Source organism: Parasteatoda tepidariorum, chromosome 6, assembly GCF_043381705.1.
Source record: "Parasteatoda tepidariorum isolate YZ-2023 chromosome 6, CAS_Ptep_4.0, whole genome shotgun sequence".
Lineage (NCBI taxonomy): Eukaryota > Metazoa > Arthropoda > Arachnida > Araneae > Theridiidae > Parasteatoda > Parasteatoda tepidariorum.
The window spans coordinates 12,642,208-12,666,680 of NC_092209.1; the positions used below are offsets into that span (position 1 = coordinate 12,642,208).

Here is a 24,473-nt window from a genome sequence, read left to right on the forward strand (position 1 = left end):
GCATAATTTCTGACTTCCTTTAACATAATTACATAAATTCATTATAATTTCTAAATAAAACGTTGTTTTATTTAGAAATTATGACTTATGGCAAATATATTTAATTCACCTTTAATTAATGTTGCACGATTCTGAAAATCTAGCTCATGCCAAACGATCTTAAATCGGAATTTCATCTTTAAAATAAACCCTGTTGATTTATACTGCAAATTTAGCTTATACATAACACATTTAATTCAGAATGAATTAAATGTGTTTTGAATAATTGAATTAATAAATTTAATTAATAATTAAATAATTTTTTGAATAGTTGAATTAAATTAAGATAATTTATATTGTCAATCCAGATTTTTTTAAAAATATGTCTTAATCAGAGTTCAAACCTTAAATAATAATAGAATTATAACAAACGGAAATGTTTCACTGTTAGAAGTAAATTTTAGTGGTAAAATGTTTACATTTTAATTCCCTTGTAGTTGGTATATGCTGAAATATTCTAATATATTTTAAAAAGTCTTCAAAGAAGATCAAGTGGCTTGAAGGTCAAATCTATTATCATGAGTACCGAATTTATAAATTCTTTTCAGGAAGTAAAGAAAAACATTATGAACGAAAAATTTTATTAACTTAATATACTACTGTTGTAAAAATGATTCATAAGGTGTTCTTTAAAGGTACTCCAAGCGTCAAAACCTATTTCTTTGTAGATTGAAGATTTTGGATATTTGTAATAATAGCCTTTAATTTCTTCCCGCCATCACACAGGATTTGATGTTCAATTCTACCACCTTTCTCAACTTTAATTCGTCATAAATGGATAACATTTGTATTTTTCTCATTTAAATATTAATTTGCGAACCTAAATGTACAGACGGGTGAGAAAATAATACCAACACTTCTATTACTAACTTGTAAGCAATTTTTTTTTGAGCAGATGTTTTGGAAAATTTTAAATTCCAAAACTTCTGGCATATGTTGAAAGATCGTGCTTCCCCCTTCACCGCAAGAATATTCTCAGTGGTAGACGGATCATAGACTAGAGTCCTCTTTTCATCAAGCTAACCGTAAGAGGGTTAGTGGTTTTTCCTTTCCATGCAATCCAAATACGGGTCAGTTCCATCAAGAAGTCCTCCACGATGGCAAATTTCTCACAATCCAGGAGCTCCCTTGTCTTCTGGATTCGGAGTGGAACTATAGTAAACGTAAACCCGAAAATTGAGTCTGCTGTTAAAAACGATGGTTATAATCCGTGGAAAAAAAGTTCCATGAAAGTTTCGTTCGAAGGTAAGTTAAAAAGCTATTAACTTCTTTCTAGCTTTAGTACCAGTAACTTTTAAAATCATTCAATAGCATTGTGATAGTCATGTAAGAATGCTTTTCGAATTATAATGATATTAAAAACGAAAAGAAGTTTTAATCTTTTTATGCTCATTTTGGTTATTGCAAATTTCGCATGGGTAAAAAAATCATCATTTCTTAACATTTCAAGCATAATCTTAGAGATGTGCCAAGAGCTTCGTTAAGTGAAATCTTCTCAAAACATTTATGCCAAAAAAATTGTTTACATAGAGTTAGTAAAGAAGTGATCGTATTATTTTATCCCTCATAGGAATCTACTTTTTTGTCTTTATTTTTGATAAGAATTCTAGAAACATAAATTATGGTCTCTCTTTATAAAGAGAATATTACAAAAAAATACTAGCAAGTTTTGGGGCGTATTTTTATCAATTGGCGACAACATATCGTTTAAAAAAAGTATCATATTTTCACAACAAAATATTTGCGTAAACACATTTGATAGGATCCTAAACGAACCAAGTCATTATTGCTTTTCTGTGGAATAAAATTAAATCTTATTCATAATCGATTCGTAAATGTACTGATCAAATAAAAATAATAATTTGCATTTGCTAATATTAATTTTTGTAGGACTCCAGGTGAATTCAATTTTCTTCTTCAGTTTCTATTCTGAAAAACAATAAAATACAAAGAATTAGACAATTTAAAAATGCATCATTATTGTTTAACATGTTACTGGTAAGTAATAAAAGCTAATAAAAAGAAATATGGAAAAAATTATATATAAATTTTGTAATAAATATACATAAATTTTGTAATAAATGTATAAATTTTGGTATTTCTTTTTTCATTGGTATTTTACTTTTAAGAATTCCGAATTCTAAATAACCGAAAAATATAAAAATTATTGATTGGATACAGATATAATTAAGGGTCTCAAACATCATTACTGCTTAGAAACAAAAATCGGGACCTTTGTGATTCTTTTACGAAACACTTTTTTGGAAACCGCCGAAAATTTATCTGTTCAAATTTCGCAAAAACTTTCCAACATTATTTGTACTTTTCAACATTAAAGACCTGGCGAATATGTTAATCTCTTGTACAGAAAGATAAATATTGTGGTAAAAAAAATAATAATAATCTTTTTAAATTGAAATTTTTTTTTTCAATTTATGAAATTTTAAAATTTGTCTTTTCCAAATTGTGAATAAAATCAGATGAAACAACTTTTCGAAATAATAGAAACCGGTTTTAGCAGCAATAGTACAAAAATCAATTTTCTCGCTTTCGTCAGTTATCTAATTTAAAGTAAATGCACGTACGCTGTTGGCTTCAAAAAAAAAAAAAAAAAGGCAACGCAGAAAACAATTCAAATCTCGGTTTTCGGCTTTTGTCTCAATGGCGACAAATTTCAACTGCAGATTAACCGAAACTGATGAGGAACAAAACCGCCAAAGAAAAGCAGCCAAGCTGAGAGCCAAATTAACCTTATCTTTTGACACAATGTTCTTATTGAAACGAATGAAACAAAAAAGTTCGGAAGCGAGAATAATCTTTTTCTTTTTTTTCTCCCTCTCCAACCCTTCTAATCTCTGATTTGTATTCGAAACATGAAGTTGTAGTTGGCATGGTGGCAGATGATATTTCGTTCTTATGATACTGCAAGTTGGCGATTTTTAAGCATCTGTTTCCTCTTTTAAAGCTTGTGATAAATTCCTACTTATTTTTTTGACAGATTGATTGCCTTTGAATGATAGAATATTTATGGCTGATCTAGTGTGATTGAATATTTAATAAAGATTGCTCAATATAAATATTCTTAGAGTCATTTTTAAGTGTTGTTTCTTGCAGCTGGTCAATGCAGTTATTTGCACTTTTTAAGATAAACTTATATACCTTTACTCCTTTCTTTGTCTAACTTATTTAAAATAATTGGCAACAGTTTAACACGTTCAGGCCGGGGTGAGCCACCGGTGGTTCGTTCGTTCGTTGTAGTGGAACTGGGCGTCTGAGGCCTTACGGCCCCTTTCCCATTCATCTTGAAGTTAAACTTAGAGACATACATGACAAAATTAAAGTTTGGGGAGCAAATGGAGTTCTTAAGAAAAGAAAAATGGCACTTTGCCATTATTAGGAAATGACAAAATTATAAGTAATAAAAATGTACATGAAAAAGGTAAAATTAAAGTACAATGGGAAAATAAACACTAATGAATATTTACAGTTTGGAAATACATACAAAAGGGGGGCGAGTTAAAGGATTGTGAGGATGTGTGTATATGTGTAAGTAAATGTGGCTCTGTTAAGTAGAGACCCGGCCGTCAGTGAGTGTTTGTGTTGTTAAATGTTAGTATGATATCAGAAGTGTAGAAGTGTGCAATGGGTCGAATTTTTGCATCCTCTTTGAGATTTATGCAGTCGAGAATATCATTAAAATTTGAGGTATTGCAGGTGGCGGCTTTAATAAAGAAGTTTCTATTTAATTTGTTGAAATGAGTTAAGATCTCTATGAATGGCGTTGTTGCGGATAAACCATCTGGCTCCCGTGAGTTCTCTCAAGATGTTGTTTTGGAGTACGATAAGTTTTTTGAGGTCTTTTTCGGAGGCGTTACACCAGGCAGCTGAGGCGTACGTCATAATAGGACGTATCATCGAGGTATACAGGAGTTTTTTCAGTTTTAAACTAAGGTGTCGGTTATGAAAAAGTGTTTGAAGTTTGTTGGTTGCTGCATATACTTTATTTTTAATGTTATTTACATGGTCAGACCAGGTCAGTTTTTTATTAATGGTTAAGCCTAAATATATAGCTTTATCAACAATGGGTATAGTGTTGTTGAAGAGAACTAGTTGGTATTTATTAGAGTAGGACTTTCTATTCTTTTGTATTATTAAAAGTTGCGATTTACTAGCATTTAGTTTGAACTTCCAATTTAGGCACCAGTCTTCCACATCATATAACTTGTTCTGTAGTTTTTGAAGTGCATTATCTGGTTTGAGAGATTTCTGCAAGATTCCAGTATCGTCAGCGTAAAACGCCGTGATACTGTTGTGGTCGTCGTGAAATATGGGGAAATCGTGGGTATAAATAATGAACAGTATCGGTCCTAGAATGCTCCCTTGGGGAACACCCGCATTTATTTTTCTCTTGGATGAAACAACACTATTTAGTTTAATATTAAAAGTACGGTTTGATAAGTAGTTATGTATTATTTTTACAATGCCATAGGGAAAGTTTAAATTAATTAGTTTGTACACGATACCAGCATGCCAAACTCGATCGAATGCTTTGCTGATGTCAAGCATGAGAAATGCAGTTGTCTGTTTGTTGTGCAGGCCCTTACCAATGAAGTCAATGATTCGAAGGAGTTGTTTGGTGGTATCTAAGTTTTTTCTGAAACCGTACTGCTCATTAGGCAGACAGCCTAGAGCCACCGGTGGGTCACGCTAGATTGTCTCATCTTGGCAGCGCTTCGGAGTAAAAACTGGTAACAATAAATTTCATTTTTTATTTTTTATCCGGGACTAATAAAAATCCATAACTACCATATGTTTTTAACTGATGCAATTTTTATATTGAATTGCTTCTTCGCAGTGATAATTTTCATTACAGTGAATTGTTATGTTGAGAATAGATTAACTCCTCCCGAATATTATGAAATATTGAAATAGTTCTTCTACTAGTATTTTCTCTTTTCCCGTAACAGTATTCTCACTTCTCCCGGCGTGAACGTGTTACATTCTCATGGCTGTTTTAGAAGTTTAAAAAAAAAAAAATAAAAAAAAAATAAATAAATAAAATTTACCTAAAACTCGAATTCATTTAAAATTTGAACCTGAAATAATATGGAAAGTCCAAAAATAGCTTAATGGGTGGCGTTGGAGGGGAGGACGATGGATATATGTCTCTCTCAATAATTAGAAATCCCTAAAAGTTCCCCCCATATTTCAGACAAATAAACAAAATTTTCATGAACCATTAGTAATTTAAATTCATCAAAGTTAAAATTAATGAATCGTTTTGCAGATAAAAGAAATTTTTTTCTTAAGTAAATGAACTATTGTAACTGTGTATTTATGCAGCGAATATAGTGCTATACCATTTGATTTAGAGTGATTTTTTATTCTACCACAGCGTTTAAGAAAAGCAGAGACAGTGTGCGAAAAAAAAAGGTCCACTCTGAATAACTTTTGATCTAATGATCCGATCTTCACGTCCTAAGACTCAATCTTAATAACTCGAGGGGGTGACCTCGAATATGCTAATTAATAAGTGCAGACGATATGTTAAGTAACTAAATCAGCCAGAAAAGCGCACTTTTTCTGAGTAAACATACCTCTTCTGAACGAATTTCTAAAATTCGAATTCTGGATTCGAATTTCTGAAACCCAAAATATAAGGGGAATATGCAATCTGGGAAATATGGTCCCAATAGTTTGGACAGGAGAGTGCTCCAATGTTTGGACCCCTTAATGTTAATTTTGTTTTTTGTGTATTTCGCCATATCTCGAGAACTTTTTAAGAAAATTGAAAAAAATTTGCAAACAATTATTAAATTCGTTTATCCAAATGTAATTCACGTAAAAACATAACTTTTAGTAAATATTTATTATTTCGTTTATTAATGGTTGAAAAAATTTTAAATTGTAAGAAATACAATTTTTTACATCGTTGTAAAGAACATATTTTTACAAGGCAAAATGCTAAATTTTGGCTAAATTTGCTGAATAGTTCCTGAGATATTGATTTTCAAACAAGCCCGATATTTAAAATCATCATATCATTTTTAGATGATTCAATGATGATGTGACCTCCTGTGAAATAAAACAAGCTCTGCTTATTAATTATTATTAATTCATTACCATTGTAAATATTGTGGAGCAAGTACTCACGACTGGGTTCCAATAAATAATAATGATTCATAAAAAGATAATTATGATTCATAAAAAATAATAATAATTCACTGTAGTACCTTTATATTCCTTGGGAGATTAAGTTGAAATTGTTCTGAAGTTGTGAATTGTGGAAGATGCTTCAAATTTGCATGCATAAAGAATGCAAAACTTTCCAAGAAAAACTTGCTTGTATTGAAATATTGCACATCAACAGCCGTCTTCAAAGCCGATAAAATTTGCTTCATGTTTTTCTTCACAGTCATAAAATTTGCCTCATTATTTCTTCATTTATTTCAAAGTATCTCCTCTATGTTACCGTTAACAAATATGTACAGATGATATTTATCTGCGGTAGAATACGTCCCCATTATGTTCCGATTGAATTTGACTATGATATCTTCTTACAATCTCTGTTTGGTAGTTCTAATTAGATGCATTTTGCCTCCATACTTTATTGATGCAATAATTATTTCTGTTCCGAATAGATTTCGATTCAGAAAACAAAAAAGACATAAATTAAATCAGTTTGGAATTGTACTTGTTTTGAAATTTATTTTCAAGTTTTTGTTTTGGTCATCGAGTACAATTTCAAGCCTCCTAATCTTCTACTGAAATGGACTGAATAAGGAACAAATCTCAAATTACGTTTTGAGATCAAGATTTCTTCCCATTAGCTGACAAGGAAGCACGTGATCAACATTAAAATATATGCTATGCACACAATCCATGGGCTACTTATCCCTCAAAGTAGATAGCGTAACTGGCATACCTTGTTGCCTCTCAAGTCCATTCACCATGTTCTCCATACTCTTTAAATCACTAGACGTGGACCCAACCGAGCTAGCCCCAGCGTCTGAACCAGGTGACGAAGAGCATTTAAAATGACTACCTTCATAGGGTGAGCCAGTAGACATGGGTGATCGAAGTTCAGGAGCCAGTGGTTGAGGTCCAGGCACAGAAACAGGCGTAGTGACCATTGGATATGGCCAAAACCTTTGTTGGTGGTACTTCAGGGCTTCTGTAGTAGGCGAGTAACTTTGGTTGAATATGGATTGGGACATTGCTAAATGAGCGTTCAAAAGCAAATTTGGATGAAACGAAGACGTCGATGGGTTTTGCCCGAAATGTCCAGGTAAAGAAAATGGCGTGGGGTTGCCACCGGGTAAGAACACGCCAGGAGGAGGAGGTGGCATGTAAAGTCCGGAAGAATAGAGGTAGGGCATCATATGAGATGGGGGAAAGGAGGAGGAAATGCTAAGACCTGGTCCACCCTCGCTGATGATAGGAGTTGGTTCGTTAGGTGATATTCCATTTGATTCGAAGTTGGTTGGAAAGGATTCTTTTAAGGGTGAGTCACCATCGGTGTCTTTTGATCTTAGTCGGTTGCTTGGAACTGTTTGAAAGAAAGAATGGCATTAAAGAAAGCTTTAAAAATGTATATAATAAAAAGGTTTAAGATTCAGTTTAGTTTCAGTGATTACAAAACTAAAAATTTATTTAAAATTAATTGTTAAGGAGTTTGAGGCAAATATAGTGATAGCCCACATTGTCTTCAAAAGGAGACACTTTTTTATCCAACCGCTCCTTCTTATAATTTGCAGATAGGATTTCTCGAAATGTCCATTAGATAAAATTTCTTTAAACAGGACCATGTTATTGCCCACATAGAAGCCAATGTATTTTTCCATTTTAAATGCTCTTTAAACAAGTTTGAAAATTTGACTTATCCTTACAATTTCACAATAAAAATTTGAATTTAAGATGTATTGAACTAATTAATCTATACGCTCAATTTAAATTTCGTATTATTACAAAGTCGTTAACAACTAATTAGTGGTATAATCCCAAAAGGAATATTCATCCTATAATAGAATGATATCTAATTTCCAAATAATTGGAATGCATAACATTAATCGTTTTAATAAAAATTCCCGTAATGAAAATATTAAACTTACTTTATAGATTTATAGAATATTATTAGTCTTCATATCAAAAAATATTTATGTTTAACAAATTTTGATAAAATGTCATTTTTTCTTCATCTGAAAATGATTTTAAATATGGCATTACTAATAAACTTAATGGATAACATTTCAATAAACTAACCCTTTCATTTTTAATGGAATTAATTATTATATGGAATTCGATGCTTAAGTTTTATTGATATTTTTTTTCTATTCAAAATATTTGGCAATTATCAAAATTGCATTTCGCAATAGTACTTTACTGGAAAACTAATTTAAAAAAAAATAAATATAAGAAAAATTAAAAAAAACTATATATTATTTTAAATTTTGTTACTGCGATCGGTGTTGTCACGTAATAGTGTTACACTTTTTTTTATCAATAAGCTTAATCCTTCAGTTTTTGATAAATTTATTTTACAGAATTTATTGCAAAATTGTAGTGGCTTAAAATTGTTACAGAAAAAGAAAAGACATTTGCTATGCTAAGAAAGTAAATTTTCTTTCAATACATCTGTTAAAATACACCTCTTTTTTTCGATATTATATTTTTTTTAACACTAGACTTAATATTACAAATAATCAATAATGTATTTATTTTATAGAATTTATCATAAAAATGATGTGGTTTAAATTGTTACAAAAAATACTCGTTTTTCATGCTAAGAGAGAAAATTTTCTTTCAGTACAGCTGTTAAAATAAAAGTTAAATCTAGTTACATTTCTCACAAAATGAGCAACCTAATTTCTCAACTGAAAAAAATACGCGATTTTGCTTATCACTTAATCTGCAAAGAATTTATTTGAACTGCTGCCATTCCTTTCACCCAAATGCAAGAAATTAATGATAAGTAAATGATTAGAAATAATGAACTGTTTTGAGGAATTTTAGTTATTTCAGAGCAATTAATTTAGGACATCAAGCCACGTTTAATTTCACTTATTTTAACCATTTACCTACCGGACGCTTATTTTGCACTAATGGAAAAAAAATGGCTTTGTGAAAAACGAGGTAACAGGTTTGGATATAAATTAAATGAAAAATTTCTTCAGCTAGCAACTAATTTTATTTAAACTAAGTATGTTGCTAAAATTTATATATCGTGTTCTGAATTAAACTATTTTATTTCAGAACAAGATCTAATTAATAGATTTTGGTTGTTAGGAATATTCAGTTTTTCCAGTTATGAGTGCAAAGAATTTAAGATTTGAGTTACAAGTCTTTAACATTTTAAAAAAGACGCATGTTCCAAAAATGGAATAGAAGCATCCTAAAGATAATCCAGAAAATAGAACCTTATTAACATTGGAAAAAATTTGCCTTCGTGGAGGACTTTTTTCTAGAACTAATCCGCATTTGCGATACATGGAGAGCAAAACCACTGAAATCTCCCACGGTTAGCCTGACGGCAAAGGAACTCTAACCCATGATCCTTCCACCCCTGAAGATATTTTAAGTCAGCACTGTGGCCGGGATGAGCCAGGTGCAGTCGTATTGAGCAGCCATCGCTGTGATTCGAACTTAAGTCACCTCATCTGGAGGAGAACACTCTATCAGCTGGTTCTCGATTTTTGTTGTTATCAATGATATCCATGATAATGCAGTAATGATGTGCATATAGTTACCTTCTTGATCACCGGTAAAAGTGAAGCTTGGTGCAAGATCTGCCACCCCTCCAACGTCGACTTTTTCATCTTCTTCGTCACTTGTGTCATCGTCCATTCTCTGACTATCATTCAATCCACCACTTGACCTGTCACGTGACGTACTGTCTTGAGATAGCAGCATGCCCTGTCTTCTATAAAAGGCAAAACGTTGATTGAATTAGAGTTTATAGTATTAGTTTCAATGTTCTAAAAAAATAATAAATAAATAAATAAAATAAATGAATAAATGAATTAAATTAATCCTATTTTAATGAGTAATGATCATTTAAATATCATCGAGATCAAGCAAAACATCTATATTGATATATTCAATGCTAAGATTATCTAAGATAGCAAGCTAAGATATTTTTTTTTCAAATGTAGATTATTCGTGATTTTTCAAAATCAGGTTTAAAGCTGATGTTCTGAGCAGAGACTGATTTATCGTAAGGCTTGAGAGCCCCAGGTCTAGGAACCTCTCAATAATAGTATAAATTTTTCTTGTGCGTTTTTTTCTTTAAGAATTGTTTATGAGAATAATAACTTATATCAGAATAATGAGTTAACGAAGATTGCAATAAATAGAAGCTCAAATTTGCTAATATATCGTAATTTACTTACGTTATAAATAATTAAAAATAAACTTCATAAATAAACTATAGGATTCTTAACTATTGGGCCGTTCGGAAAGTGCGTGCCAATTTTCGATAGACGGAATTCCCAAAAGGTCGGGGNGGGGGGGGGGGGGAATCTTGAAGTGTCAGCAGAAATTATATTATAAAATTTATTTCTTGCTTTTGAAGAAAAGAAAAAAGGGAAAATGTAAAGATTCTCTTCAGGATACGTTTCTTTAGATAGTGATATTTCGAAATAAAGAATAAATATCCGAATACAAAAATTATTCCTTATTATGTATCTATATCCCCAGAAAATATAAAAATGCAACTGAAAACGAAATTGAGATGAAAGAAAGAAGCAGAAAACAAATTAATCGATATGGAGGAAAAAATAAAAATACCTTAAAAATAGATATATCAATCTTACAGTTAACGAAAATTCGCTAAGAAGAAAAATAAATGTGCTTACAGCTTATGTCGAATAAAATAATTGTTAAAGAATATATTTGGTAAAAATATGAAGTTAATAATATTTCAGCGCTGCCGTCTATGAAATGAACTCTTTACATCTTTAATTAAAAAGTTCTGTAATTCAATTTTGCATCAAAGTGTATAAAAAGAACTGTTCTTTTGAAAGGATAACAGGCACAAATATATTCAAACAAACCTGAAGAAATTATATATCATCTTCAAAATAAAAGTGTAATGAGATTTTGCAATATATACTGTTACAGATACTTGTAACAGTATATGTTACAAATTACATGTATGGGTGCACATCTTTGAGAAATAATAAGCAAAGCGAACTTTTGAAATGATCCGATTTTACATTTTTTTAAGTCTTGCAAACATTAATTAATATTCCTTTTTCGTTTCTAATCGTTTAAGTTGCGGTTAATTTAACAACGATTAACCTACCTTCTACAATAACTGAAAGATAATTTTAATTTGAAATTCCCAAAATGTATTCGAAAAGGAGTAAAATCCACTTTGAGGTTAACGATGTATCCACACAAAGAAATTCCAACAGGACATACCAAAAAAACCCTCCATACTGTATATTCTGTTGAAGTGACATCCATCTTGATGAACCCTAAAAAACCCTGCACCACCCTCCTCATTTACTTATTCTTTTTTTCTTTATTCAACTTTTCCTTCGCCTTATATTCAATCACTAACTTCACAAATGAATAAAATTTCCTGCCATTACGAGAAGAAGAGCAAGCGATTTCAGAAATTGCTAAGAAAAAAAAAGGTCTCAACCCTAACTTGTGATGTCATCCTGTGTGTGGGGTGGAAGAGGGGAGTAATGTGAGTGGGTGGGGTACAATCACGAACGATTTCGAACAAAAGAAAGGGGAGAATAACAGAACGCCCCCGTGCGGAGGCGAATGAAGTTATCTGTATCCCCCTTTTCCATAACAAAAGATGGGGGCGTGTGTGTATGCATGATTGGAAGGCTGTATGTTTTACAGTTATGCATGGAGTTTATTATGTGAGCCCTCTATGCTACCTCCCTTGCTATCTAAAAGAAATAGCTATAGAAGTGCAGACTAGATAGCACAACAAGAATGCGGTTATAGATCTTATAAGTGTAATACATAGATTTTCAGAAGGTAAAATTCGATGCGTTATATACCTGTAGATGATGGTTAATCTATCCTTGTAGATTTAAAGAAAATTAGGCTTATTAATTATATGAGGAATATTAATGAGCCCAACTTTGTATTATGCCTCACTTCTTCCAAACCTGAAATTTTTACATCAAACTGTTTCACAATATTGTTTCCATATAGGTACTGCGTAAGCTTATGAAACATCCACTAAACAGCATAATACACTGAGAAACATTTTATTACAGCATGGAAGATGTGATATTTTTCAATAAATATCGCTGTCCTGTACAAAATGAAATTTTGGATAATCACTATATTGTCTAAAGCAACTTGTGTTTAAATTTAATGCAAAAATTTTCAGACTCGAACTCATTCGAAAAAGACAAAATTAAAATTATGGATAAGAAAAGGAGATACAGCCTAGCAGTCTGAATATTTCCAAATGTGTATCGAATTGGTTGAAAACTTTTAATGTGTTCAAATTATTTTTTGAATTTTAAATTTTTAAAAGTTTTACAAATTTTCACTAAGTTATATCTTTTTAAATCTTTGCTCATAGACTCCAAGAATATTCCGTACCGAATCCTTTATATATATATATATANCATATGAAAGTTCGTCGGGACCACGAAACACTATTGTAATAAAGGGAGTTATTGCTGTATTGGATATCGTAGTAGTAAAAATTCACTGTATATATAATACTATATATATATATATATACTGTTGCATGGATGCCACGGGTGACATAAAATGTTAAAAAGGTAACTAGTAAAAAGTAAAAAAAGTATTAAAATTTACAACTTCGTCTAGCATTGTTTAGTTTACTTTGAAAGTGTATTTAAAGAATGTTTTCGCTTTCCATATAAATAATTTGCCTCTGTAAGTAATGGTGATAGATAAAAAAATAATGAAATACACAAAATAAATGAGAAAAATTTTTTTAGTTCCTACCACTTCTTGCATTTTTAATCGCCTGTGGCCTGTGGCATCCCTGCTGTTGGCCCGATTTGAAAGATCATCATGGAAACTTATAGAAATGGTTTCTTTTTTATCCATGGTTTCATTTTTATGGTTTCATTTTTATTATGGTTTCAATGCAATGGTTTCATTTTTATCCATAAGCTTTAGATCGACCAAAATAAGCGTAGGAAAATCTTCTTTCCCAAGCAAAGTCTACTCTTTAAAATCTTTTATGCAAAAAGCTTACTTGTCGGCTGCCTAGTAATTGCAATACAAATAAAGACCACCCCTAACTCAATGCAAAATCAATATATATTTTCCTCATGATTTTCTTAAGACTCAAATACAATAAATACGGTGATAAACACCCGCATGAGTAAATATAAAATCACTTAAATTTCAAGGACATGAACGGGAGAATCACTTAATCCTCTTTACATACCCTTCAAAGGACCCAAAAATAAAATAAACACCTACATAAAGTTCCATTTAATGCTGCGAAAGTGTTAAACTCAGGGTTGAAAAGTCAAACATCGCATAACATAACGCCTCGCGTCGCATAATATATCGCTTAGTAAGCGGTATGAAATTTACTAAGCTAGTTATATGCATAATATTCGAATGAAATAGGATTAAGGGGCATCAGAATGGGTGAGTGTTGCTGGTAGGGTGTTGATAAAGATATAAGAGTTTGAATTACAACTGTATGTGTTTTAACTCTAAGAAGTTTATTCAACTTATGGATGTGTTTTAATAGATTCGTCGCATTAATTTTATTGCTTGAACTCGAATAAAATAAGGTGACCCAGCTTTTCTGCGGATAAAGATTTTTTACAAGAGACTGTTTGTGAAATCTTATTTTTAGTATTTAGTGTAAATGGGTCAAAAAGATGATCGTATTTAAGTTTTTAATAAAATATTTGATTTTAAATGAAACGTATCTTAAAGAAATGTTCCTAGTGGAGTTTATAAGCTGGGCATTCAGTGAGTTTTGAAATTGTTGGTAAAATATAAGGTATTTTTGGATCATTACTTTCATAAAATATACCAGGTAACGTAAGCTTTTTGGAAAAAATTAAGGAAAGGATATATGTGAGGCTATTATAAGCATTACATATTTCCTAGTTTTTAGAATTTTTTTGTATGTCTGCCATTATAGGCATTTCATATTTTCCAGCTTTAGAAATTTCCTTATTTCCATAAATTTGATTATATTAATCATTCTTATTTCTAATCTAATTCAATTAAAGCAAATATTTAATTTTTATCACGTTTTCTTAAAAGCATATATAAATAATTTTTTCCCCTTCCTTTTTCATGCACTTACATTGAATTTAAAGGTTCGCCAATATATTGATTGTTCAGAAAAATGGAATTTCATTAGAATTGGATTAAAAAATACTAAATTCAGCGGCGCGACAGCCCATAGAGGGCCAAGGCCTACTATGCCCATCTCAGTTTTCTTGACCTTGGGCTCTGGGGTGCACGAGCAGATGTTCCGGTCAGGTGGTCAGCCGAACGCGTGGTCAGCCGCCAGTGTTTAGTTCCTAAGCATGCTTGGTACTCATTTATCGACTCACTGAAGGGATGAAAGGATGAGTCAACCTTGCCCGGTCCGAGGATCGAACCAGGGACCTGTAGCACGACAGCGCGAAGCGCTACCGCTCAGCCACCGGGCGTCAGAATTGGATTAAGAATGATAAAAATAAATTAACAGTATGAAATTAAAGAAATTTTAAAAGCTAGGAAATGTGTAATGCCTATTATGGCATCATAATATCAATGTTGTTATGAAGAAGCTGAATATTTTAATCATTAAAATTTCCAGTTTTGAGATATAGATATTCATACCTCCTNTATTTGTGTAAGTCAATGGCTGCCGGACAGATTTGAAATTATTACTAAAATTCAATACATAAAGAACTTTGACAATATCGTGAACATCTCTTGAAAATAGTTAAAATCGAAGTCAAAGTACTTCAGCTCGGTGAAAAGTTTTGTTAATGTATGGTTTAAGGCTAATTAACCCTTTAACGGGCCCTTTATTTCTAGTAAAGGTAAATTAAAGTATTTTTGGAATTGAAATTGTTTTAAGAACAGTAATTGATATAAAAAATAAAAAAAACTCATTTAGTTTATAAAAATGCCATTTTTTTGGTGGTAAATCTATTTAACATGACCTAGTAGGAACTTACTGCTTTTACTTTTCTTTATTTATAAAATAAATTCCTTAAATGCTACAAATTTCAAAAGGAATTATGTATTTTCTAACTTTAATACGTTTTTTAAAAAGTGACAAATGGTTACCAATTTTATTCAAACCCACTTCAAGAAAGCTGAAGTTATTGAAAAATGGAAACCTTAATCAAAAGTGGTAAAACGTGGTGGTAAGTATACTTACCACGGCCTTCAAAAGGGTTAACTCGATCCTCAAAATTACGTAAAACTTAATTTTTCTAAACAAATTAGTATTTTTAATTTGATTACAATAATTTTCGGTAGATGGGCTAAAAAATTTAATAAAACTATTTTCGCGTGTTCTATATTGCATTAATTTCTTCAAACCATTTCAATAACGATAATAATGTTAAAAAAAACTTAAAAATTTACTCGAATTATATATTTCTAATAATCTTGGCTTCGCCGGTCACCGGTGACCCCCATGGCATTCAGCAAGTTAATACACAAGGATAGGATGTGTTAGATTTAAAGTGAAAGCAAAAATAAATCTGTCAAATTAGCGATGCACAAACTTGAGCAACCGCATTTTATTTTTTATTATTCTGATTTTGATTCCGTATGAATACTTTATAACTCTCCCGTCCCGAAAAGGTTAAATAATAGAAAGAAATATATACAGACATTTTTTCTTCATATTGGTGTTTTTTATGATCGCAATGAAAGATAACATTGAAAATGTTAGATAATGTGAAAAAAAAATTAATAACGCTTTTTTAATGAGAATTAAATTCAGCAGAAAAAGCACTTCATAAATAAATTAATTACGGCAAATGAGAGAACAAAATCATGTATTTTGATAACAAGAAATAGTTCCGCGTTTGAATTCATAAATTATCCTAATACAAATTTATTGTTCTGTGAGAGCAAAATGTGTATTATTCTAAATCTGACTTCTGCCGTTTTACTGTCTGACTTATGAGATAATCTCTAGAGTTTTCTCATAAGGTTCTTTATCTCGAGAATCCATCAGATGGCAAGGAGGACGCTTGAGTGCAGTCAGAAATGACAACTTGGAATCCATTTATCAACTTTATTGAAGTTAGCACGCCAGAAATTCGGATTCTTATTGCTCGCTGTCAAGAAGCCAATGAGCCATACCTACAGCACATTTCGACTTCTGGGTATTATTTAAACAGAGATCCCGATGTGTGTATATACAGGGTGTTTGACCTTCTCTACAAGTGTTTTGGAAGCATAATATCTTTTTCATGAACAGAAAACATCTTGCTCCAAAGCAAATATTCCAATGGAGAAAAGCCATTGTTAAAAAAGGATTTAATCCGTTAATTTCTGAAAAGAAGGCTAATTGCCTGAAGCTCTTTGTTGGATCAAAATTGAAAACGGTTTAATTAATTGTTAATAGCTTGTAATATAAAGAGAGTGGGAACAAAGCTCTTCTGTGTAACTTAGCTGTTGAAAAAAAAATTCACAGTGTCCAGAAGTTTCAATATTTTTTAATACAATGACTAATCTTTCGAATACAGTTTTAAAATTTTAGAATGATCAACAAAGTTCTTCTGTATTGCTCAGCTGTTGAAAAAAAATTGCAGTGATTAGAAGTTTTATTATTTTTTTGTATAATGACTGATCATCAGAATATAGTTTTAAAATTTTAGAATGATCAACATAGTTCTTCTGTATTACTCAGCTGTTGAAAAAAAATTTGCAGAGATTAGAAGTTTTATTATATTTTTTGTATGATGACTAACCATTAGAATATAATTTTAAAATTTTAGAATGATCAACATAGTTCTTCAGTATTACTCAGATGTAAAAAAAAAAAAAAAGAAAAATTCCCAGTGATTAGAAGTTTCACTATTTTTTCAAATAATGACTAATCTTTCGAATATAGTTTTAAAATTTTATAATGATCAACAAAGTTCTTCTGTATTGCTCAGCTGTTGAAAAAAAAATTGCAAAATTTAGAAGTTTTATTATTTTTTTGTATAATGACTAATCATTAGAATATAGTTTCAAAATTCTAGAATGATCAACATAGTTCTTCTGTATTACTCAGATGTGGAAAAAAATTCCCAGTCATTAGAACTTTCAGTATTTTCTCAAATAATGACTAATCTTTCAAATATAGTTTTAAAATTTTAGAATGGTCAACAAAGCTCTTCTGTATTGCTCAGAGGTAGAAAAAAAATTGCAGTGATTATAAGTTTTATAATTTTTTTTTTGTATGATAACTAATCCTTCGAATATAGTTTTAAAATTTTAGAGTGATCAACAAAACTCTTCTGTATTGCTCAGTTGTTGAAAAAGAAATTGCCGTGATTATAAGTTTTATTATTTTTTTGTATTATGACTAATCATTTTAAAACAATCATCTAATAATTTTAAATCATTTTAATATAAAATTTTAGAATGATCAGCAAAGCTCTTCTGTATTGCTCAGCTGTTGAAAAAAAAATTACAGTGATTAGAAGTTTTATTATTTGTTTGTATGATGACTAATCATTAGAATATAGTTTTAAAATTTTAGAATGATCAACAAAGCTTTGTATTACTCCGCTGTTGGAAAGAAAAATATCAGTGATTGGAAGTTTCAATATTTTTTTTTTAATAACGTCTAGTATTTCGAATATAATTTTCTCATTTTAGAATGATAATAATAAATTAAACAAATTGTCTTCTAGTAGCGTGATTTGAATGAAGTAAAATTTCAGAAAATTGCATGCCAAATTCAAAATATTACTCCAAAAATATTGTATAAGTTCAACAAATTGTTCAAGCATTTCTTAGGTTGTTACTAAATCACATAAGTAAAATGAGAAATGATGATTACTTACTTTTTTTCTCTTTTACCAGCACCAGTATCTCTAAAGCCTTTCGCAAAAGGGTTATTGTCGATTTTTAGTTGAGTAATCTGAAATCAAAGCACGGATTTAAATACTGGTACAAGATTTTAACCTTAATAATTATGAAAGTTTAAAAAAAAATCCTTTGAATCTCTGTCTGTTTATGTTGTCATAACAACAATAATTTGGCGGAAAAAAATAATAAAAAAATTACTCTCATTTAGAAATGCCTGAATCATTTATCCATCAGTAAATAATATTTTAATCATAAAGCATATAAGTTGGAGTAATAATCTAGTAGAAGATTCAATCAGCAACCAAAAGGTCAGCTGACCACAATGTGATACTACAAATATTAAACAAGTTCATGATTGATGGGATAAGGGCAACACTACCTGGAAGAAAGAAGGCCTCAGCACGAATCAATTTAGTAGTCCGATGTAACGAACATAAACTGCGCAGTGGATGAAAAATAAAATCACGTGTGGACTACTAAATGATCAGATTTCTTGTTCATAGTAACCGGAGCTGAGACCTTACATTTTCTAGCAGGTGTTGCTAAGGGGCCGATTCTCGAACCAGGTGCCCAGTTTCAGTACAATACTGAGACTAGAAGTAGTGAACGGTTGAGCATAGTGATCAATTAACTGTGGGTCACAAGTAATATTTTTGTGATTCGAGTGTGGCTATTACTTAAATAAATTGTGGGGGAGAGAGAGTATTTTGGGTGTAGTTTGCCGACCACTGGTTAAGTAAAATTTTACACGAATGAAAAATAAAATAAAAGACGAAAATATTTTTACCAGGATTCTTCTAAGTCACAGAAATTTTGCCGCATTTTTTACGTTTATTATATACATTATTGTGAATGGTGCTATTTAAGCAAAAAATATTTTTACCTACCTTTTCGTTTTGATAAGCAGTGACGGCGATGAATTCTGTTTCCTTGAAGACGTACGTTCTAAATGTGGAATAAGGAAGTTTCAAGATGTCGTTTGCCCTCACCAGATGGAACCTGGGTTGGTACTTGTGCATCGAGTTCAGGATCGTCTGCGTTATCAGCAAAAGAACAACAGAAAACATTGTGATAACGAGAAGTTTACAAGTAAATTGCTGTACATTTATTACTATTATGCAATATTATAATTATATTCGTCGTTGAACAGCTGACCCAATTTTTGGGTTTGCTACAACTAATGTTCAACTCCGTAGAACCCGATCTAGAAAACAAGGGAACTCCCGGATCAAGTATTGAGAGAAATTTGCTTTCGTGGAGGACCTTTTTGATGGGATAGACCCGAATTGCGTTACATGGAGAGGAAAACCATGAAAACCTACCACGGCAAGGGGACCCTCTACAACTGAAGATATTTTACGTCAGCACTGTGGTCTGTGCTTGCCCTGTGCGGAAGTCGAATCGACCAGCCATCGTTGGAATTCGAACCCGGTTCACCTCATTCGAAGGCGAACGCTCTCTACTATTCAATAGTTTTTTTTTCTACGTAGTAATAAGTGCAAAAAAAATTTTTTTTTTTAAATAATAACTAAGGGTTTAAATTTGCGCTGTTTTCTTTCCTAACAATCCTATAAATTTTAAAATGCGATGACAAAAATTAAGCAAACAAGATCACCATTACATACATTGATTACTCTTTAAAGGGAATATATTTGTATGATAATTAGATTAAACAATAAAAAAGCATTTAAAAAAAAAGAAATTTATTTCGCAAATAGTTTTGTACTTCGATATTTTGTTGTAATAATCATTCTGTTTCACGATATTTTGTTCACTGAATAACTAGGTTCTTCGATGTTTTGTTCATAGGAAAATTCTGTTTTACGATATTTAGCTGTAGTGAGATTCTGTTTATGTTGTTTTTCTGCGAAATTTCAAGATGCTATAATTTGCCAAGGAGATAATTTTTTTTTCTGGCAGCGTTTTATTTGTACATTATTTTGTTCGTGAGATCTGTACTGTATATTTTTAAGCAACTTTTTGGTTCTTTCAAACTATTAGTGAGAAAATATTCTTTTTATTTTTTTGCTCTTTTTTTTGTTGTTAAAATTAAAAATTGCTGCAAAATTAAAAATTGTCTAAATGTTTTAACACAGAAAGTGACGTTTTGGGAATATTTTGAGGATCATCCCTGGTTGTCGCGTTGCTCAAAATGTGTTCAACCACAATATGGTTTAAATTTGTTTGAACCTTAATACGATAATATGAACGATATTTTAGTATTTTTTAAACTTGATTTCATGATATTATTGTTCTACTTTGACGGAAACATGGCTCAATCTATCACCTTATTAAGGAAGTATCAGATTTGTACCGTATTATGGTTCAAAGTACTGACATTATAGTCCAATATCAAATTAGTTATTCTAAGAGTGTAATAGGAAGTTTATTTCGTTAAAAGAAAAAAAATTATAAAAAAGAGAGAGAGAGAGAGAGAGTTTTAAACTTCATTTAAAGAAATGTTTATGCAGTTTATGAGTATGTAGAAATTCTAAAAAGACGGAACTATCTCATAAATAAACAAACTGATGATCTTTTTCCCCGATTCATAGAAAGTTTATTTAGTTTTTATCATTCGGGAAGATAAGTTATCAAATCCACTCAATTAGAGTGTAATTTATAGCAGTATCATTATCTTTTCGAACGATACGTTACGTCAGTAAGTAATAGGGTATTATTTTATGAACCTGATGTGATACCTTCATAAATAAAGCTATCATTTATGATTTGTTTACCGCAAACCTAAAACTCATTTACAAAAGTCGTATTTCATTTTTACAATATTATTCCGCATTTTTTACCGACTACATTTAGAATCCAACTTTCGGTGATGTTGGAAAAAATATATAAGTTACTTTTTTTTCTTCAAAAATATCTTATAAAATAGACTAAACATTGAATCACTCTTGTTACGATCGTAAATATTTCGAGAAATAAAATATAGTAAAGTCATATTTATTCCATTTAAGGTTGTTTCTCGAAGTCTCCGTTGTCACATGATATGATACTTTTTTCCGAATAATATGCTATTTTATATAACTGCTGTGAATTTGTTACAGTTACTTTTAGGACAGGCTTAGCCTATCTGAAGCCAGCACTGTCTATATCTTTGATATTTTTCCTCTGCGAAAAAAAATGTCACCAAATTTGCGAGTTTAAAAAAATTTAATAACTTAAAAAATATTTGTTCGTTCTAAAGCCCAGATAATTTTTTACATCAAGAGTTGACATATACAGTTTAAAATTATAACTTTGCTTAATAAAGCAGTTGAACTGTGACTTTTTTATTATCCTGGGCGAAAGAGCTTCAAAAAACCTAAGGAAATGCTATACCAGAGAAGAAATTTCTTATGGCGAATTCTACTTTAGAAAAAAAGTTCTGTTCTGTTACGTTTAGAAAAAAAATGAATTCTGATAAATCTTGCGGCCGAATTTCGTCTAGATAAAAATTCGCTTTTATATTGCTATAAAATTTTTTAAAAATGATAAAAGAAAAGAAATGGACGGCTATAAACTTTAAAAATGATTATTAGGAAAATATATTTCGTTATTAAAGAATTAAGTTGTTTTATCTGAATTTGAAAAGTGCTGTGTGAAATACTATTGCAATTTTTATAAGTATATGTCTCTTTCATAATTTTGATTAAAACTTTATATTGCAATAAAAAAAAAATCATTCCCCTTTCTTTGGCATTTTACTTTAAATAATTCCGTAAAGGAAATCGGAATAATAAGTAAATAATGTAATATTGATCGGATCTAAATATAATTACATATTTCAAAAGTTTAAAAAAGAAATGATTATTAAAAACTCTTAACTTCCGAAAATTCCTTAACTGTTCCAAGGAACCCTGGGGTTCCACGGAACAACATCGACACTGAACAAAATTTCGTTTTACAATTGCCATGATTTTTGGTGTCACAAAAAACTAAATGCATTTTTAAATAAAAAATTGTAATTATCGTACAAAAAATTATATAAAATTGACAAAACAGCAATTTTTTGAAAGAATTGGTGCAAATGTATTACTGAAAGTGTACTTGTTTTTTAAGCGAAAGTTTTTTGCAATGGAACCATTAAATTGAATTTATGAGCACGAAAATATGCCTTGTTAGTAAACAAAAAAGCAAAAAATGAATCGATAAATAGTTGAAACTATAACAGTTGTAAAGTTTATAAAAAAAATGTGACTTCATGGCAGTTTAAAGCACAAGAAATAGTGACTAATCGAAAACGCAGTAACGCCATTTTGAAGGTAGTAGCCTTCTTTCATGGGAATGTAGGATAAAGATGATAAAAAATGTAGAAATAACAAAAAAGACATAATATTTTTGTTTAGATTAACATAATATTTTGTATAGATTACAAAAAGTAATATGTTTGTACATTTTAAAATACATAATATTAATTTATAACATAACATTTACTTTTTTATAATAGAAATTCGTATAAGGTTTGGTCAATGATTTAATGAATTGACATTTAATTAAGTGACAATGGTTATTAAATAAATTATATGAAAAATAATTCGATAATTTTTTTATATTATTAAAATAATTCGACATTTTATAATTATTCATAATTCCTATTTTTTAATGTTAATTATACTAAATATATCATATTGTGATATTAAGTATAATAAAGCAACCACGTTATCTTTCTTAATCAGTTTTACTAAAATTTAAATATTTTCATAATCAGAAACCTTTTGTATTATTCCCTATTACTTCAGGAGAAGGATATTTAAAAATATTCAATAATGCAAATAAATTAAAACCGATTAGAATTCAATTTCAAGTTCATTAAAATTAATGCAATTTTGCGAACGTTAACTGAATCAACATTTCAATTGAACTCACGGAATCTAATTTGAATTTATATAATGAATAAAACAATAAATTTTAATATTTCATTAAAGCTTAATTTTGGATACAAATCTAATTAAAGTATATTAATATTTGAAATTTTTTTTTTTAGATAAAATGCTACTGAATTAGTTATTAATTTCAAGCATAAAAGCTTGTTTAACAAATGAATTTGTTTTTAAAAACAATCTTATTATGTTTAAAATAATTAATTTTAAAAACCAAACTGTTTTACAGAATAAATTATATGATCGTACGAAGTTCCTTAGCAAGAAGTCAATCGAAAAATTTTCGATTAAATATATATTTGCTGATTTTATTATCATATTTTTTGTATAGAGAATATCAATTATTAGCTTTAGTTTCAATCGATTTCAGAAATTGTATTTTATTTTATAATGAGTACAATTGCATATAAATAAGTAGAAATTTAAAAAGGAAAATATATATTTTTCAGATTTGACTTGCATTTCAAAATTCAATTATTGCACACTAATGGTAGTTTATTTTATCAGCATAATAATAATAAAAAAATAAAAATACTTAAAATTATTTCTCTGTAATCTATAATTTTTAATCAAATCTAAAATTAAAATTATTATTCTTTTACTTAAATTGATTTATGCAAACAATTCATTCCTTTATGTGTATACAATTCAATAATATGAGTTTAAAATGTAGCATGCATCATTATTTTTTAAAAAAAAATTTTATGATAATATTTTAATGAAATTAAAATTATTAATTTGGAAATATTAATTTAGAAAACTACTAATTATTATTCCTCCTTTCATGACATTTCTTAGCTATACATTCAATTTATTACGGATATTTAGTAACATACCTTTTATTCAATTAAGTAACGTAAATAATTATGTTAATTTTAGTAGTGTATAAAATTATTAAGTAGATCATGTAATTAATTAAAATTTTTCGATATGAAAATCAGAAAAAAGATATTTAAGGTAGCAAAACGTAGTAGATAAAATCTAAGTAGATAAACTTATGCAACTTTATTTTTTATTTTTTGATGTTAAATAAAAATTCTGAAAGCGTACGAATTTTATGTATGTGTTTTCTTATTAGCACATTCGGCACCAGAATTCACAGTAAATTTTTTTTTTCTGCAGAAGATAAAGATGGGTAACGTAATTATTTCAGTTTTGAAATATATCTGGACGAAACAAGATATCATTGTTTACAATAACAGGCATATTATGAGAAATTATGCAAATATAATATTTTTCAAAACTTAAAATAGTAATCATTACTGAAAACAGGATTCACATGGTCCTAAAATAAATTTTAAAAAGTGATAGCAAAAGATATAAAATGAGTTTCATTTCGTATTCATCAATGGCCTTAAAATTTCAACGTAAATATATATTGTTTATAAATTTTAAAGTAAATTTATTAAATTTTTGACATCACTTTTTACATTTTTTAAGGATGTACACGAACCCTGTAGAAATTATACATTTTTCGATCTATAAGTTCGATTCCCTGCTTCTTAAATAGTTTTACTAAGAAAATTAAAAATGTAG

General features: G+C 29.8%; 1 protein-coding gene across 1 annotated transcript in view; it reads right to left on the bottom strand.

Moving 5' to 3' along the window:
- Positions 1–829: 829 nt before the first annotated feature.
- LOC107453177 (T-box transcription factor TBX3) overlaps positions 830–24,473 on the bottom strand; it is a gene marked incomplete at its 5' end in the record, with an annotated part of 74,716 nt that continues 51,072 nt past the window's right edge. Inside the window, 5 exon segments of the mRNA XM_016069885.3 lie at positions 830–1,968; positions 6,273–7,588; positions 9,786–9,958; positions 18,039–18,115; positions 18,951–19,097. Of these exon segments, the coding sequence (XP_015925371.2) occupies positions 6,927–7,588; positions 9,786–9,958; positions 18,039–18,115; positions 18,951–19,097 (1,059 nt within the window). The 3' untranslated portion in view covers positions 830–1,968; positions 6,273–6,926.